General features: G+C 37.5%; 2 protein-coding genes across 4 annotated transcripts in view; one reads left to right on the forward strand and one right to left on the reverse strand.

Annotated features, from left to right (window-relative positions):
• LOC135774348 (monocarboxylate transporter 12) overlaps positions 1–20,050 on the forward strand; it is a 25,970-nt gene continuing 5,920 nt past the window's right edge. Inside the window, exons 1-6 of one of the 3 annotated variants that reach the window (XR_010543675.1) lie at positions 1–70; positions 11,578–11,807; positions 11,882–12,025; positions 12,293–13,072; positions 14,271–14,405; positions 18,761–18,872. Coding sequence is in view for 2 of the 3 variants with exons in the window: in XM_065284384.2 (XP_065140456.1) it covers positions 11,606–11,807; positions 11,882–12,025; positions 12,293–13,072; positions 14,271–14,464 (1,320 nt within the window). In the remaining variant the exon portion in view is untranslated. Of the gene's footprint in view, positions 71–11,577; positions 11,808–11,881; positions 12,026–12,292; positions 13,073–14,270; positions 15,480–18,760; positions 18,898–20,050 lie in introns of those variants that run through there. The other 2 variants (XM_065284385.1, XM_065284384.2) reach the window with 2 other exon arrangements.
• Positions 18,755–20,050, reverse strand: part of mboat4 (membrane bound O-acyltransferase domain containing 4) — a 6,320-nt gene continuing 5,024 nt past the window's right edge. The window contains exons 2-3 of the mRNA XM_065284386.2: positions 19,764–19,988; positions 18,755–19,646 (exon numbers count right to left, since the gene is read on the reverse strand). Coding sequence (XP_065140458.1) covers positions 18,755–19,646; positions 19,764–19,988 — 1,117 coding nt within the window. The remainder of the gene's footprint in view (positions 19,647–19,763; positions 19,989–20,050) is intronic.

The raw sequence follows: 20,050 nt of genomic DNA on the forward strand, positions 1-20,050 counted from the left end.
ACCTACGTGAAAAATATGAGGAGATCCTGAGCGAGGACAGACAAGAGAACAGGGTTCTCATACCTTTCACGTGAGTGTACTTTTGTAATTTTATTTTCTTTGAAAGGACATCACACGATTATTTTACGTATAGATATTATAATTGTCTTTAAAAACAGTAGCTAAATTAGAGAGTTCACAATGTACATGCAGTGAGCAACGTACATACCAGTCTATGTTTTGCGCCATATGCGCAATATATACACAAAACATACGGTACACACAGCCTATTCAAAATAAAATAGACTTGAATTCCACTTTTTCTGACTGGATTCTTAATTGAATTAAAATTTATATTATTGAAATGAATATACGGCTATAATAATGTATTTATTACAGAAAGCACAAATAATTTTTTTAGTAATGACGATATTTGACACTTGCTCACTTATTTGAAGTTCTGTCTTTAAAATAGATCAGTGTTTGTAATATATTTTTTTGCTTTAGCCGATAAACCAATGGTTTTTAATTGTTCGAAAAAAAGCAGCCGATAAATATCAGCGGCCGATACATCTGTAAACTTCAATTTGTTTGCATATATTGCATCATTTCGATTTCTCAAAAATACACAGTCTTTCCTAGGGGTGCACAATATTGACCAAAAATGTGATTTAACTATAAAGTAATTTAAAAAAATAAAGTTATTGCAAATTGCCATGTGCTGCAGTATGCTGCGTTACACCATGTGATATGGACATTTAACTAGCTTCCAGTTAAATGTTAGCTTCCAGCCATAGATTGCATCAGAAACCGCCTACTTCTATACTAAATAGTAGGCAAAAAGGAGTAGGTGAGGCAATTATGTCCGAATGCATATTTTTTAGGGCTGGGTATCGATTCAGATGTTCCAGATCGATTCAATTTCGATTCACAAGCTATTAAATTTATTCGATTCTCGATTCAATTTTCGATTCCAGATCTCGGGTTGGTTTTTATACTCAATTCTCAATTCAACTCAATGAATATAGATTTAATACAAATACTATATTGATAAAAAAAGAGTGGGTAATAAAAAGAAATTAAAAGCCACAACACTACCATCGTCGTCTTGCTAGCAAAATCTAAAATGCGTCCATACCTCTTACTTTTTATGTGTAGGTGGCATCAACGTCGATGAAGTACCCAAAACCGCCATTTTAAGGACTAAATGAAAGAATAACAGGCTCACCTCTCGCTCTTGGTAACATCACGCGAGGCAAAAAAGAGGGTGACATCTAGTGAAGAGGACTAGTAATTTGATTAATGTTAATCTTACGTTCAATGTTTGCAAAAAACAAATCGATTCTGCTCTTTGAGAATCGATTCTGAATCGACCATGTTTTAAAAAACGATTAATCGAAAAATCGATTTTTTTTTTTGTCCAGCCCTAATATTTTTCGAAAAACAGTGGCTGCGTCCGAAACCACATACTGTATAGTAGGTACTGAATAAGATGAAGTACCTACTTACTTGCCGTTAAAACAGTAGGTACTGTATAGTATGAATCCTTGTAGTATGAATGAGATTCGGACGTACTACATCCGCCATGTTGCTACATCACGTGACATACGTCGTCATCACTTCATGTCATTCCAGCGCGAAAACAGACGCATGATCTTCTTTTTCGTTGGATAACTCCTCTGCCAGGGCATCATGGGATAGTGAAGTGTCCATCGTGTGCACACTGCAAAATCTAACCGGAAGTAGTAGGTCATTCAGGTGCTTTTCACATACTGTTTTTCGAGTACTCTGTATTCGGACATACTACTCGCCTCGCCTACTGCATTTCGCATACTATATAGTATGAAGTTTCGGACGCAGCAAGTAGCTTAGGTGAAAAGTACCCGAATGACCTACTACTTCCGGGAAGATCCCGAAGTGTTCATTCCATTTAACGTTATTCCAATTAACGACTAACTTGTTGTTATGATGACGATGTAGTGCGTCCGAATTTATTCATACTATACATAATCATACTATATAGCAGTGGTTCCCAAACTTTTTCAGCGTGCGGCCCCTCTTGTGTACGGTACATTCCTTCGTGCCCCCCCAAAGAAAATTTGTGACAAAAAACTGTTCTAAAACTCAACATTTTAATAAAAAAAAAACATAGCCTTATTTTTTAGGTTTAATTACACAGAATTCATGATAAATTGATGTATTTCATAAAATTCCATAAAACTGGGGCCCCCCTGGCACCATCTCGCGGCCCCCAGTTTGAAAACCATTGCTATATAGTACGTAATGTTTTAACGGTTGATGAGAAGGTTCTTCATCTAATTCAGTATCTACTGTCACAGTAAGTGATTTCGAACGCAGCCCTAGTTTTTGACACAGCTTCACATTTATCATAAACTAGGGATGCACCGAATCCAGATTATTTAGGTTCGGCCGAATCCCGAATCCACCGTTTAAGATTTGGCCGAATCCGAAACCGAATACCGAATCCTACTCACATCCTTATTCCATTAACACAGTAAAACACATTAATGAATTATACAACGTCCACAGCATGTATTTTTCATTTTATTTAATTTTAACTGTACATTATGCCAGGATGACAAGTTGGAAAACTATTTTGACAATTACCATAAGCCTATGCATAATGAAAGCGATGCGTTGCGACACGCTCGTTTTTCCAATAAGCAAGCAGCTCCGCGCTGAAAACAATATTTAACTTTGAGTGAGAAGCTCCGCTCGTCAATGTCAGTTTTCACACGGCCGTCCAATTACAATGGAGGAGGGGCGGGACATTACCACAGCAACCAACCGGCTCACAGCTGAAGCATCACAGCTACAGATGTGGCCTTTAAAAACGCGCGTTTTCTCCCGCGGCATTCGCCAAATCGTCTCGCGGAGTCACGCAGAATTCTGCAAGTGTTTTCGGGGGGGCTACTTTCCCTTTTCCCTTAATGTGTTTCGCTTCACAGAAAATCCACCAGGTGGCGCATAAAAAACTACATTTTTATATGCGTTGTCATTGCGGTTGTTTCCAGAAGTTAATAAGGGCATTGCTGAATATTTAACATTTCTATTAAAACAGCAAAGTGACGTCAACCACTTCTTGCCAGCATAACAGCGCATACATATATTAAGATGACTGTACGTGCAATGGGCATTTATACTAAGTGCAACAAAGAATTTAGTGTGAGCCTAATACACTTAACTCTATTTACAATGAATATCTTAATTATTTGTGTTGTCGAATTTTGACACCGTTTCATTGTTTGTTCATAATATTAATAATTATGTCAGTTTTTCTAAAAGTATTAATATTTTAGAGAGATTCATGTGGTATATAAATACATGTTTTAAAGTTAAAAATGTTGTAAAAATATATTAGTATTATTGTTCTTAATATATTAAGAACAATAATATGACACATGTATATTGCGCTAAATTGCTTTACATATGGAAAGAGAAATTCTTCTCAACCACCACCAATAAAGTTTAAAAAATATTCTTTAAAAACGGCGTTTAAACCCACGCAGAGCGAACAAGAAAACATGGGCCTATGCTTACATACTGTACAGTGGGCATATGATATCTTTATTTAGTTTGACATATTTAAAACTTTAATAATACCTTTCTTGCGCATATAGGCAGTCAGCGTTATGATTTTTTTTAATCCTTTTAGCCGTTATTCATAACAGTAAAAATATTCAGTGGCTTTGTAAATATATTACTAAAATAATGGATTAAAGTAACTTTATAAAATCTCTTAATGTCACTTATGTATTTTTTAGTTGGTCAAAACAAAATAAATGGCTAGAAATAGAACAGACATTTTAATTTAAAACGTACATATATTATAGGCGTTTATTATAGGTCCTTCCAGATATCTTATCTCAGACGTTCGCAGTCAACACTTTTAAAACGTATTTATATAAAATCTAATATATATATTAAAAAACAAAGTTTTAAGTTAAGACAATAATAAATATGTTTATTTTTATTGAAAGAAAAACGTAGAAAATGTTATTATGGGTATAGTTGATGCAAATAAAGTGTGCAGTATACAATAAATGCAAACAAATTATTTCTAAAAGTGGCAAGATTTTAAAAAGATAAAGGTGGTATAAAGAAAGACATGAGAAAAGTAGAGGTATGCAAAAGAGCACAGTTTAGTTATTGTTAATTAAAGCGGTTTTATACACCTTTGTTTGAATTGACAAGCATTTTATTCGCCACTTTCAACACATTTTGTGGTTGATTTACTGATTTATTACAGAAAATTGTTGTCAGAAGCAAAGCTATTGTACAAAGCATCTTTATATGTATGTTTTAAAGTTAAAAATGTTGTAAAAAATATATTAGTATTCTTTTATATTAAGAATAACAATATGATACATTTATATTGCGCTAAAATGCAATATACATTATTCTGCAATATAAATTATTCTCAACCACCACCAATAAAGTTTAAACATTATTCTTTAGAAAAAAAACGGCGTTTAAACCCGTGTTGCGTGGAGCGAACAAGAAAACATATGCTTACATGCTCAATCGGCATATGATATCTTTTTTATTTAGTTTTACAGTTTTAAAAGTGGCAAAAAAGTTCTTAAAATCTAATGAATACTGGTTTTGTAAAATGTATATAACTGCAGATGCGTGCGTGGGATCCGGGCAGGTATCCTTTCCTTCAGACCTTGAAGCATGGTCGCGGGAAAGCGAGAAATATATTTTTTTTAAGTACAAATATTTTGCACAATTGATATATTACTTATGAATATTTTAGGAAATTATTTTGGACACACGTAGGTTATTACGTGTATTTTGGATTTTAATTTCATTACTGTCTGTGCCTATCCGTGGCCTCATCCGAGCGCACTTTCTTTGCCTTGCGTCTTTTGAAGACATTGGTAAGCAGCACCATGACCCAGAAAAGACTCACACACCTTCCCCTGATGCATGCCCACACAGAAATACTGAACTTCCTGGACATTCGTCCCCTAGCTCATGAAAACGCGAGTTTTTTCTGCGTGAGTAAAAGAGCGCATTGATAATATGCGTATTAACGGAATGACAACGCGGGTTTGTTTATTACATACATGGATGCGCAGCAGCACAAAAACGCTTTTTAATATGAAAAATTAAAGGATTAAAATGTAACAGATTATTATTGAGTCTCTTGGACATAAATGATGACCAATTATGAGAGGTTAGAAGGCTTAAATAGCTGCTTCATCTGTAAGTTCATCTGTAAGCTAAGTAAATAAATGCTTTGCTTTAAACAAATGCATCTACTTTTAAATGTTTTTTTTTTAAATGCTACCCAACGGATTTATTGTATATAATGACTCTGCACCTGTAGATATGGTGAGATGAGAAAACATTTTAAGTAATTCTTTAAAAAAAAAACATTTCGCTGTCCAAGTGCTGAAATGGCTCTCCACACGTTTGTAAATTCTTTATCTTTTGTTTGTAACAAATAGAGTATTTTTACAGTACAAACCTTATATAAAGCCTATTCTAAAAATGTAATTATACACCATGTATTTCTTTATAAAAGTATACAATATCAGAACTAAACCCATCATTATTTTTGTTCAAATTATGAATTATTTATAAGTTTAAAAAAGACAGTAATAGTACTATTTAGTAAAAAAAAGATCTATATAAAAATATACTAGGTATGTTAATGTGAGAATGTTTTACATCTGTCGTGTGATTCTAACTTAAAAACGAAAGTAAAATATGTTCGTCCGCATGGACATTGAAAATTGTGAAGTTTAATTAATATTATATGTTGTTATAATATTATATGTTGTATGTAAATTGTAACGAAAGTAATTCCCCCTGGGATAAGTATTTTTGCTTCTGATTAATAGCGCATATTCATCTGAGAACTGATGATGTCTGTGTGTTTCAGACCCTGGCTGTGTGCCCTGAAGTGTATATGACAATAAAGTAGTAAATCTCAATATATTTATTTTTAAAATGTATTTTAAATAGGCCTATAGGCTCATAGGTTTTTTGGTAAAAAAATTCACAGCACCCCCTGTTCAAAATGACTTCCAGCGGCCCTGCCTTGACGCTTTGTGTGTTCGACTTTAAATGGTGCGGCGCTGACTGGTCGGCGTATGACATCAGAGTACCGCGAGAGCAAAGGTAAAGTCGGACCATTTGTAACATTTCGACTTGCTCTCGCGGTACTTTGATGTCTTCGTTGCCGAACTGTCTGCGCAGCGCCACATAGAAACGCCCTTTGACTCTTTAAGGCAAAGTACCAGCAACATGAGCAACAAGGGTTAAAACATAACCCTTTCATTGTTAAGTATGAGAAATTAAAATGAATTAAATCACGTTTAAACGCCACAGAGATATCAGAGCCAGCAGTCGATTTCTGATGCGCTTGCCGAGGCGAGGCTGCGCTGGGCGGGGTGTGAGCACTTAAGCGCCGGTGATTTTCTGGAGCTCATATGGAGCTCATCTCCGTCCGAAAGTGTCAGAGCACACGTTTAAATAGACGCTATCTTTATTAACCGACCGCATATTTAAACTTTAAGCACATACATTCACGCCTGAACAACTCTTACAATTACATTTTGTGACCAAATAACAGTAATATTAGGAGCATTTTGCTGTCAGAAAACATAGCTGTCATAACTCCACATATTTACCTGATTTGTCTTAATTAGTTCAGTCAACATTAGCCATTCTGAATGTTGACTGGATTTGAAAATAACCATTCATTTAATGTTTTAAACACAGATTTATCTAGACTTAAAATAATATGTCTTCTCAACTAGCTCAAACAAAAAAATTGGTTTAACTTATATATTTTTGCCCGTCCAACATTTCATTAATTGGATTTTTTACAGTGTAGGTTATATCAACATATGTCAAATTAAGTTACCTGATATCCACTTAATTTTATAAGTTATAAACATTCATTTAAAATAACATACAGCGTATGTATTAGGCCTATTTGCTTAAATTACATTTTAACAAAGAAACTGCAAGGGTTGATATTAAAACCCAACACGCTGGTGAAAACTGGATAAACCGGTTTTCTTTCATGAGGTGATCGATTAGCATTGGGGGTTGGCAAAGAATTGGCAGACCTAGGGGTGGGTGGTTTTTAATTTTTTGACTCTCTGTCACTGGTAGCTGCTAAAACAAGCAGCTAAACCATGTACAATTAATTACATTTTGGAATTAACTTCCTTCATGTCTTTTTATTTATACACTGTAAAAAATATTTTCTGAATTTTTAAGTAAAGTTAGCATTAAATATGTTTTACAAACAATTGGTTTACAAACTCTGGGATGTTTGTGATTATCATCATTCAGAAAAGTGGTGCTTGTGTTTAGACTCGTGTTTTACGTGATTAAATCAGGAAGATTACATTAGTTTCTTTTCAGTGTTGAACAGTTTGTCATCAAAATGCAAAAATATAGTATATTTATAAACATCGCTGAAACAAAGAGTGAATTAAATTAAAAAAATAATAAAGTTAAAGCTGCTGATAATTTTGTTTATATTTACTAGCATTTTCTGAGTGAAAAATGTTTAGATTTTGTTAAGTAGCCTAAATCCTACTCCAATTTATTTCAGTGTAGGTTTCTCATTTTTATCAGCTTTCTTTTGCTTTTTAAAGGGCCGTCTACCTTTGCTACCACCAGTGCTTTAATGTGGGCCGGTAGGCGCCAGTACTCAGTACCGCCACTTCCAAATATAGCTCTTGAGCGTACCACTCTCCCTGCGTCCAGAACGTACTTCTAGCGTACCAGAACGCTCATTTGCACATCTGTTTAAATCAGAGGCTTAATTTAATTATTTGGCTGCGCTGCCGCTTTTCAAAGCGCCCTTCACAATAGCTACCTAATTCGTCCCACCGAGAGCAGAGACTACATTACCCATACACCTTTGAGTTTTACAAGTTAAAAGCGCATGCGTAGCTTTTGCTGCTGTCAATAGGCTTGTTCGACTTCATGCGGCGCCCCGAGAATCGACAGCCGGAAGACGTCACAGTATCGCGAGAGCGAGGCGAAATATGATTTCTTGAATCATTCTCGCGGTACTCTGACGTCATCCGGCTGTCGGTTCTTGCGGCGCCGCATGAAGTCGAACAAGCATGGTGTTAATAACGTGGTTTGGAGAGGTGTGTGAAACGCGCAACCATAGCTGCTCTAATACTTAATATGGCCTCCTGGTTTTAGACTCTGAGGAGTAAAAGAACAAGGTCAGAATCAGAGGACTCTCGCTGGCTGACATCCCACCAAGCCAGAATGATATCGCTGCAGGTCAGATGCAAACTTTTTCCAGTACCCTTTTGTAGGTACGTGACAATCTCTGCTGTCGCGGCTGTCAGCTTGGTTCCCCTCGACGCAACTTCGGATTTCCTCAGACGATGTGCAGTGTAAAAACATTATTGAAATTGTATTACACATACAACTACAAGTGAACGAAATTTCAATGAATTTGAACGACGCGCACAGGAGTTTTACCACACGCAAAATGGAAAACAATGGGACAAAATAAAGTGATGACTTTCGAGTTTCAAATGGCCAATATTTTGTTATTCTTGAACCCATAGACATGGTCTTGGTGTCCAGAGAGTATCTTTGCCCGACAGCGACAATATGTTATTAAAAAATAAATAACATCATTATGGATAAATGAGTGCTTGCAGAATATATATGTTTGAGAATGCTTATCAGTACTTTTTTGTTTCTTAAACTTTAAAGATGAATATTCTCCTTTAGAGATGGGCAATTTTCAGCAATAGCACATTATATTCAAAATTTTGAGCTCATAAAAAAGATTTTTCGCTTATTTAAATGACTTTTTTATGTTTTTATGCACGTTTAGTTTTGGTGCAATTTCATCAAAAGCTTGTAATTAGGAAATACAGACAACATGCTTAACGTATATTTTATATATGTTAAAAATGTTGTAAAAATTGCGTATTCTTATATAATAAGAATAACAATATGATATATTTATATTGCGCTCAAAATGATTTAGAAATGGAAAAAGGAATTCTTCTCAACTACCACCAATAAAGTTTTAAAATTCTTCTTTAGAAAAACGGCATTTAAACCCACGTGCACCGAACAAGAAAACGTATGCTTACATACAGTCCGTGTATGATATCTTTTTTATTTAGTTTTACATATTTTTATTTATATGCATTTAATAATAGTCTACCGTAAGGTGATAATGTAGCTACACACTGTTAAAATTGATTCAGTGGCTTTGTAAATATCTCTAAAATAAATGATTAAAGTAACTTAATAAAATCTCTTAATGCAGTAATGCGATTTTTTTAGTTGGAAAATAAATTACTAAAAATAGAACTGATATTTTGTGTAAAATGTACATATATTATTTGATGTATACGCCTTAATAATATAAGTATTACATTTACAGATTATTTTAGTCAATATATTTAAAAAGGTCAGAGTAATATATTTAAGTTTTTAAAACTGTAATAATTGCATATTTCAAATTATTATTATTTCTATTTGACATAAAAAATGTGTTAGTTTTACGCCTAACTTGAAGTATGATTTACTTATATTTTCACATTGATATTATTTGAGTAAATGTAGGCAAAAAATTAATTAATAATAAGTAGAAAAAATGTCAATTTTAAACAATCACATAGCCAACGGTTTTTAATCGGCAACAAAGAAACTGCGCATTTTGCCGATGACAAACACCTCAGAAACTCCTCGAATTTATGAATATTTACACTCACAATATGATTTTATTTCCTTAGTACAAGTATAACATATTATACAAATTCTCAGTGAAATGTATTAAACACCAATGCATACTTTTTATCGTGTTTCATACCATGTAAAGGGAAACATGATAATATAAAAAGTAGCCTACTGTTCAGTAATGCAGAAAAGCGCACCACAACCATGTTAAAGCTATTTAAACGTTCAGATGCAAAAATGAACTAAATGTAAAATTAGATAAACTAGTTAATGATATTGCGTAAATGCGCTCGGTCTCTTCAAAGGTCTTCGCGAATTATTTTGTTATAAGACTCGATTATCATACATCACGTCTCTTCTACTGTAAGTACACGGAAAAAAATAAGACAAATGATGCGCGTTTGAGTCGGATTTTTATGAAGAATATGTGACTGTTTATTTAACTGGCAAAAGAAAACTTCGCCAACAAAATGTTTGCCAAAAAGCATGCATTTGTATGACATCAAAGTCTATCGATAATCCGTGTCATGTTACTTCAATATCATACAGTATACGCTCAGCATGAAGTCGAGCACACACATTGTCGTCAGTATGGCCTACAAGAAACACGCCTGCCCTCTACAGGTTTTTATATTTCCTGCGTCCCCCACCGAACCCCCCTTTTGCGGGATCTCGCAGAATTTCGGAAGTCTCCGCGGCATTCTGGTCTCACAGACGCGCATTTTTAAAGGCCACATCTGTACCAAGCGCTCGGCTGAAAAACAGCTGGCATTTGGCGTCCTCAAGGCGTTTTCAGCTGTGTTTAAAAGTTTTGGTGTGTCCAGCCCCTAAAGCTCACCGAAAGAAAAAGCTCATCTCCACGTCAGCACCCGATGTGTGTAATCAACGGTCGCGTGACGTCGAGCAGCGTGGCGCAAGCCTAGGAATCGGTTCGGTGGAAAAAAATTCTAGGATTCGGCCGAACCCGAACCCCGTCAAAAAGCCCAGTATTCGGCCGAATCCAAATCCGAATCCTGGATTCGGTGCATCCCTATCATAAACCCATTCGAAGCATCTGCAGCAGGCTCGTATTTTGACATCACGCGTGATGCACATAAGTTTACCTGACGTGCCGAACACATATCTTGAAATGATGAGTCACACACATGACGGGCTACATACATGTTGTGACGAGCTTCGCATCGTGCGCCCTAGAAAAAGAACTCCCTGCCACCGCTGTTGACGTTACAGTTACATTTTGCATAAAATGAAATGAAATGAGCTGCTCTGAGAAACAGCCAATCAGAGCAAAGCTCAACATTATTATTCATGACTCCTTCAAATAAGGTAATAATAGACCATTTTTATTCTGTGGACAATTTCTAGAGTTGTAAATGGACATGTTAAACAGTTTCTGGATCATTTTTGCACTTAATAAAGTCGTATACCTTCTATGTAGATATCAGAGAACAATTTAACATATTATTTCAATGCATTCTTTGGCACCTTTAAATGAAAACACCACTGTTTTTCATTATTGATGATGTTACTGCGCGAGAGGTTGAAGTGCTACAAACTAAGTGCTCTTCCGCCATACAATATAGTTCTAATTCTTTATCCACTTAAAAAAAAATCGCCACGTTTTATTTTCTGCCACCATATTTACTCGTGTATCAGTCTTTAAATATGGGAAACAAGTGTTTGGTGGCTTCTTAATGCATCCCTCTTTGGATCCTAAGGAATTAATGGTGCTAGGCTAAATTTTAACACATTCATGTGCGCTGTGCAACGATAAAGTGAACGAATTGTCTAAATTAACGTGAGAACATAGAAAAATATTGAAAACGGTGGTGTTTTCCTTTAAAGAGATACTATATTGTGATTTGTGACAATGCTTTGCAGTGGGTGGGAACAGGCTGACATATCCAGAATGGACAAGTGTTCGGTCGATCCACCGGATGGTGGCTACGGTTGGGTTGTGGTCACCTCTGCCTTCTTCATTATGGGCCTTACCGCTGCTGTCCTGAAGAACTTCGGCCTGTTCTTCCTCGACATCCAAAGACACTACAGCACTTGTGCCAGCACTACCTCATGGGTGACCTCAACCACTATTGCAGTGTTTCATTTGGGAGGTGATAAGATCCCTTTTAAAATTATCTTAAAATGGACTTCCTGTGTTTTGGTGATGTCATGCTTTGCTGTTTAGCGCCTCTGGCTAGTGCTCTCAGTATGCACATGTCACAGCGGACAGTCATCATGATCGGAGGGATCCTGGCTACTTCAGGGATGGTTCTTGCTTCTTTGGGCCTCAGCCTGCCGTGGATGTACGTGTCTATGGGTGTGCTTCAAGGTAGGCTTGTTGGTTTGAATAATGCTGGCATTTCGGCATGTTTTTATACACTGATATAAAGATATTATGTGAAATCCCTTTAAGCATTCTAAATATCTTTGGATGTATAATTGAGGAGCTCAGATGCAAACCCATTAAACATCACCTTGGTCAAAAATGGGATAATGATAATGACCGCGAATGCTCTTGGAAAATCTGAAATACCGCTTTGTTGGCAGAATCCGCCAAGTCCTCTAATGATGATTTCTCTCCTATGTTGTGATCTAGGCCTTGGTATCTCATTATGCTGGATACCAGCAAACAGCATGGTCAGCCATTATTTCAAACACTGGCGTCCAGTCGCCTATGCGGTCGCGAGCTCTGGAGAGTGCGTGTTCGCCATGATCTTCAGTCCGTTCTTTCAGTGGCTCATCGAGATCTATACGTGGCAGGGGGCCGTTCTCATTATCGGAGGTCTGCAGCTGAATCTGTGTGCGTGTGGTGCTCTGATGCGACCCCTTCCACCAAACTCAGTCATGCAAAACTCTTTGCAAGACAAACTGGTGTCGGACTCTAAATATCCAAAAAAAGCAGCCGTCACTTTCCAGTGGTCTCTGATTCAGAGGCCCGAGCTGCTGCTATACATCATGTTTGCCATCTTGGCCGCAGCTAGTTTCTTCATCCCCCCTTTGTTTTTGGTACCCTATGCCAACAGCCGGGGTATGGAGCAGTACTGGGCCGCCTCCGTCCTGTCAGTGCTGGCGTGTGCAGACCTGCTGGGAAGACTTATGTGCGGATGGCTGGCGACCCTGCGGCTCGTAAGGAACCTGCAGCTGTTGACAGTGGTAGTAACGGCTGGAGGTGTGGTGCTACTTCTGTTTCCCATTGCAGAAAGTTACTGGGGCATTGTGGTCTTCTCCTCACTGTACGGTTTCCTGTTCGGCTGTGTGGTGGCCATCCACGTGACAAGTATTGTGGATATTGTTGGACTGGAGGGGTTTGACAGCGCCCTAGGGCTCTTCATGCTGTTACGAAGCTCTGGGGGATTTGTGGGACCACCTGCTGCAGGTAAAAGTTTCATTCTCTATAGATTTCATGTTTAAGGTGATAAAAATAATTTTAAAGGGACATTCCACTTTTTTTTTAAAATATGCTAATTTCCAGCTCCCCTACAGTTAAACATTTGATTTTTACCATTTTGGAATCCATTCAGCTGATCTCCGGGTCTGGCGCTAGCACTTTTAGCTTAGCTTAGCACAATCCATTGAATCTGATTAGACCATTAGCATCGCGCTAAAAAATAACCAAAGAGTTTCGATATTTTTCCTATTTAAAACTTGATTCTTCTGTCGTTACATCATTACAGCAGCAAAGTCCTTGATTATTACGCCAGAATCAGAGTATAGTTCCTAGCCATACCTGCCAAAATCGCAACTTTTAATTTTACATCGGTCTTAGTACACGATGGAACAACAGAAGAGTCAAGTTTTAAATAGGAAAAATATCGAAACTCTTTGGTTATTTTTGAGCGCAATGCTAATGGTCTAATCAGATTCAATGGATTGTGCTAAGCTATGCTAAAAGTGCTAGCGCCAGACCAAAGTATTTTTCAACTCTCTGCACTTAACGCTGAGTGCGGAAAAACCGCAGAGCGTCGGTTTTCAGCACGGAAGAAAACCGCTAGCTGTTGACTGAAAAAACGGAAACAATTGGAAACATGCGCCAGCCACGGACGTAAAAGTTTTGGTGTGCACGCCCTCTAACTGATGAAAGATGAATGATGTAAACTCCGCGCTTTACACCCATTGGTAGTCGCTCCCGAAAGTCGCTCATCATTTGCATAAAATTGAAGGTTTTTCAGCTTTGTGGCATTGCTAGACATGGCCATTTCCTGATATCAACGGAGGTCACCAAACTTCCATTAAAATGAATGAGATCATGTTGCTATGCCACTGCTAGTTGCTGGCGGTCTGAATGGGGCTTTAGTAGCAATAAGTAAAGCAATAGTTTAACCAATAATAAAAATTATTTGTTTGTGATCATCTGAAAAAGCAATATTTACATCTGGGATAGCATGTGGGTGAGTAAATTATAGTAAAAAAAGTATTTTTGGTGAATTATTTCTTTAATCTGCATTAAATAATAAGATCACAGACGTTTACAATGAGTTGTTTTGGCAGCTTAGTTCCTCAAATAGCAAATAAGGCTCTGGTGTCTCTATCTCTGTGTTACAGGACACGGGTCTCATGTTTCTTTTGTATTACAGGCTGGCTGGTGGACTGGACCAATGACTTCAGCGCAGGTTTCTATTTGTCTGGCATCTGTCTCATCCTCTCCAGTGTATTCGTGGTGTTTGTTGACAGACTGGTGCAGAAGAAAAAACTCTTTGTCAAACAAGCAGGTTTATATGTTGACACCACAGATCATTTAAACAACAAAGCAAACCATACAGATGCATAACGGTCAATGAAGACAATGTAGATCTACTTTATATTACAAACTGGGGTTTGTTTAGTTTTGTCGTAGTGCCACTTTTTCGTGAATCTATGCAGAGTTTTGCCTTATACACATTGTGTTTTGTGTATTGTTGTCACCTACATGAGGATCAGATCACATTTGATGGAAAATCACATTAGAAAACCAGTTCATTCCTAGGGGTTCACATACTTTCTTACTTTCTTGCCACTGTATATTTATACTTTGAAAATGCAAATGGATTTGTTTATCACACAAAGTGATTGTATTGCATTAGCAGACTTCTACACAGCAAGAAAGTATTTATACCATAAGTCCTATCTACTTGAATAAGTGAAAACTGATATACCTATCACAATAAAAACACTTATTTCCAACAAACAATTAAAGCTGGCATCAACTGTACCATACATTTTGAAAACATTTTTGAAAACAAGTTTATAGCAGCTATATTGAGCATTGCATTTTAGTATTTGAATATACCAATTGATTTACTACTGGATGTCTTATGTTCTGTTTGGAGCAGAAAATCGAGTTTGAAATTACCTGACGATTAGTTACAGGTTTGTCATTTATTGGGTCACCTGTCCCTTTAAGAATGTGACCTCATTGTTGCCATATTTTAAAGCCCTAACCTATTGAAAAACTAAACCTCAGACACGACATTCTGAGATCCTCTTTCTGTTCTTGAACGGGCTCCATGTAATTAGCACCAACAAGCATAATCATGTACAGACAAAACATTCAGGGAATGTACAGGGTATGAATGTGTCTATTCTTGTTTTCTGTTAAATGTGAAAGGTGAAAAAGTACAATTGTTTTATTTTACTTAATTGGTATAAGCTAATGCAGTCAGGTTGATTTACCTCAGCGTGCACACTGCCAGCGATTTTGGCACTGCACTGTAAAAAGTGAAAGTTGGATTAGCTTCAAAATTATTTCAATTAACACCTAAACACCTAGTTTTTTTCACCTTAAAGGAATAGTCTACCCTTTTGCCATATTAAACTATGTTATTACCTCAACTTAGACGAATTAATACATATCTATCTTTTTTCAATGTGTGCACTGTACAGCGCGTCGTGAATGTGTTAGCATTTAGCCTAGCCCCATTCATTCCTATGGTACCAAACGGAAGCCACCAAACACTTCCGTGTTTTCCCTATTTAAAGACTGTTACATGAGGAGTTATACTAGTAAGTATGGTGCCACAAAATAAAACTTTTTTTGGTACCATAGGAATGAATGGGGCTAGGCTAAATGCTAACACATTCACAACACGCTGTACAGTGCACGCATTGAAAAAAGATAGGTATGTATTAATTCGTCTAGGTTGAGGTAATAACATAGTTTAATATGGCAAAAGGGTAGACTATTCCTTTAAATTTTTAAAAGCATACATTTTTTTCAAGGAGATCATCTGTAGCCACTGGGTGTCAGTATGACTCCAGTAAGAGTTGATCTTCAGTCATACAATAGACATACAGTACACAACCACACCAGTTTATTTTTATTTCTACTTTTTTGGAATAATAGTAAAGTCATCTAGGACATTTTTTAGTGACCAAATGAATGCTAAAAACTGATTACTTGAAAACTGAATACTTTTTCAACATTGTTGCCATTCTCAGTCACATGAAGTGCCACTGGATAAAACAATACTGAACCAAAAATTCAGTCGACGTGTCATTACTTTTGATTTGTATGTTTGTTTTTTCATTTGACATGAACACAATAACATTTAATATAAAGTGTGTCCGTGACAAATTAACACTTAAAAGCTTTTTTGTCGTGGTTATCTTGTATCACACTGAGGGACTTATTTTACGATAACAACCTGCTATCTGTACACAGCATGGCTAAACCTGTATTAGGGACCGATCACACAAAAACACATTTATGGCAGTTGCAGGCGCCTTTTTGAATGATTTTCTATGAGCAGTGAGCATTATGCGTGCTGTTTATGTGCGGCGAATACCTTGCTTTTTTTTTGAAGGAGTGCTGAGAGCTGAAAAGAGTGGAGAGGTGAGTGTTCCGTTGTGGTGACGGAAGTTTACAGTTTTACAGTAACAACCGGACTGCACTCGATCAAGGTCTTTATGATGTTTCTGCTAATATGACACTTAACAGCAAAAGAGCGCTGACACTTCAATATTTGACTGACAGGACAGCTGCGTCAGTGGTTGCCTAGCAATATAAAAAGCTGCGCTGCGCTGCTCTTTTTTTTTAAGGGGCCGTTCACATGTCACGCCTAAAAACGCGTGGAAAACGCTAGGCGCATAGGCTTTTGTTACATGACCTGCGGCATTGTGAAAATGTGAAATGTTTTTAACATAATGCGGTGCGGACACGTGCGCGTCGCGACTGCATCACTTCCATTATAAGCGAGCATACCTCGCGCTTACATTTTAAATAACGAACTTGAGCGCGCAAAAAACGCGATATGTGAATCGCCCCTAAAGTAACAAAAAAAAAGACAGTGCGACTGCCTTTTTTTAAAAGAGCAGTGTGACGTGGCTTTTAATATTGATTTAAATTGATTAAAATTGTCTTGTCAATCAAATATTTAAGCGTGAGCACTCGTGCTGTTAACTGTCATATTAGCAGAAACTTTAAAAAGAGGACGCTTGCAAAACACAGAGGTGCACAAACACACAGGAGACAGTGAGTGAGTGGAGTCCGGTTGATCCAAACAACTGTAAACATCCATCACCACAACAAAAGGCCCGCCTCTACCCTCATTCGATTCGACAATGGAAAATCGGGCACTTTTCCCCTCTCAGCGATCCTTCAAATGGATGTGCTGCGGCTGGCACCAAAAACCGCGAGGTGTTTGGCCCGCATAACGCTCACTACCCATAGAATATCAATCAAAAAAGGGGCCTGCAACTGCCATAAACGCGTTTGGTGTGATCGGCCCCTTACACTGCTCAAAAGTAAGGTAATGTTAAGGAACATTAAATATTGATTTGAAATATTTGATTTGCTTAATTTTAACAACGCAGATCTTTCTTTTTTTTTCCTGAACAAAAATATGCTGTTATACTCCATATAAAAGCCATAAACTAAGCTTTGTTTTTGCACAGGCCTATCTAAAGGGTTAATGGTGCCACCTGTTGATCACCAGTAAAAATTACAAAGTTTACCTCTTCCCAACAGGACTGGGGTTGACTAATAGATTTATGCATTAAGTTTAAAAATTATATATTTATCCGATACTTTTTACAATATTTTTAATTTAGTGGATGTTTTAATCCCAAACATAAGCATAAGCAACAAAAGCATTTTCCCAAAATATGTTTTAAAATAAGATTTGTCACCAAAATTCAAAATTCCATTTGCTAAAACACAGAAAAGTTGTGGCCATAGTGGATGAAAACATCCCCAACATAACATAATGGTTAAAAAAAATAAGAAATTATTTTGAAAAGTGGAAATAAAGTGCTTTGTTCACACCAGCCACGGTAGAGGCATCAAGCGCGAGTGATTTCAATATTAAGTCAATGTAAAGACGCATTTACGCATTTCTAGAGGTCTTGCAGATGAATGAGGCTTTTATCGCGGCACGGTAGATGCGATTCCGCCTCATTTGCACGTTTATTTCGTCAAATTGACGCGCAAATTAACGCGCGAATTACGCGAATTGATGCGTGAATGAGAACTTTGAAAAAAAACCCTGAACTTTGGCGGAAAATCGCCCCGCCGCGTTAATCAGGAGCTTGCTCTAGTAGTGACGTGATTACAGGTCGCAGAAGCCCCTCTCATGACACAAATTTTCGCTTGTATGTCTTGAATGACTAACCGTGGGTTCACACCAGCCGCATTTGAGGCGTCAAATTCGCGTCTACCGCGTCTAGTTTGCCGCTTGAACATTTTGAGTTTACTCATTTCATTTACGCGTGAAAGCCGCGTATAAAACGCAGCATAAAATTTCACACGCAACTTTCATGCGCAAATAAAGCGATTAAACTAAAAAGGGTGTCCAACTATGTGCGAATAGTGCGGTTTTGCCACTTTTACCAAGTTTAGTGTGAATCCAGCATTATGAATGTTTATTAAAAATAAAAGTATTGGGTAGGGTTGGGGGTCGCTATAGGAAGGATTTTTATTCTCCCATTAATGCATCTATTTCATCATTTCTATAAATATAATCATTTACTCTCTGTGTAATTATCGGATCCTGTTAATCTACAAAAATACTGGGGTCCAAATAGTATCTGCCAATATAGATAGCATCTAATTACTATTCGTATCATTTAAATTCCTGTTTAATTCTCACAGGATCATAATGAACAGAACACTCAGGAATGGAAACACAGTGATATATGAAGAACAGAGAAATCCGACTGACTTAAAACTTTGAAGCTCGACACAAATAACAACACATGCAATGGTGAGTTGTGTTAAGGCCCAGCTTAGACACACATATAACCGCTTCCTCCACGGGGAGGTAAGCTTTGGTTTCAGGAAGCGATGTAACTTGTAGTCACCATGCACGGTGGCGGCCCACATGAGAAAACCCAGAATCTGACCAGGATGAAGTCCGTGCCACCAAGCCGAGAACCCAAAAGTCACGAGGAGCGGAGATGTGTTGCACCTTTGGAAGATTATTCTCCGAAGCCACGCCGCTGTGGTTCTGTTCCACTCACGAGCAAACACTGAAGGTCGACACGACAGTTCAGTCAGCCATGGGTTGCCATCAGACATCCCATCCCATGATGGTTTTCCAGCGTGACGGTAACCACGGAGACCCATGCCTGCGGCATTGTTAACACACTCACTTACTTTCCAGTGTGCATAATAGTTTGTTTTCAGTAGCAGGGCCAAGATCCAGATCCCTAATATCTCTCGTGTGTTGGATTTCAGGAGCATATGTAGAGCATATTTAATCAAAACTAAAACTAAAACTTGCAATGTTTTCGATGCAAGATTACCTAGGCAGGACGTTAGGGGTGGAGCCCGGCTCATTCGCCTTACTGACTCCACAAAAGTGTTGAAATCACAAAGCGGTCCTCCGAGGAGAGATGGAAAACAAAGCAAGTAGCTCAGAAATGAAACAAAGATCCCTGAATGATGATCTACGCCGACTAATCCCTCCTGAAGATCCAGAGATAGAGATGAAACCCTCTGTGTCATCAACATCAGAGCAGACACCGCCAATAAAAGCCTGTATGTGATAAAGCAAAAGAATTGAGATGCCAGATGTTACGTGACATTTACGTATATATATATATATATATATATATATATATATATATATATATATATATATTTAACATCAAACCTGGAGTCGGGTGTCTCCTGCAGCCAGTATTGCTGGTACTGTATGCACGAATGCCAAAACGTTTGCCAGCACATCTGCAATCCTAAAGTCCACCGATAAATATGCGTTGGGTCCAAAAATCGAATCAGCAGAAGGGAAAAACCAGAACTGATAAACAGCAGAACGCTGTACGGACCCATCGTCACAGCAGCCAGGACGATGCCACCCAGTGCCAAATAGATAAACCTTTCAGGATGAGATGCATGTCAGAAATGTTATTTTACAAAGGACCTTTAGTGTCATGGGAA

Source organism: Paramisgurnus dabryanus, chromosome 5 (genome assembly GCF_030506205.2).
Source record: "Paramisgurnus dabryanus chromosome 5, PD_genome_1.1, whole genome shotgun sequence".
Lineage (NCBI taxonomy): Eukaryota > Metazoa > Chordata > Actinopteri > Cypriniformes > Cobitidae > Paramisgurnus > Paramisgurnus dabryanus.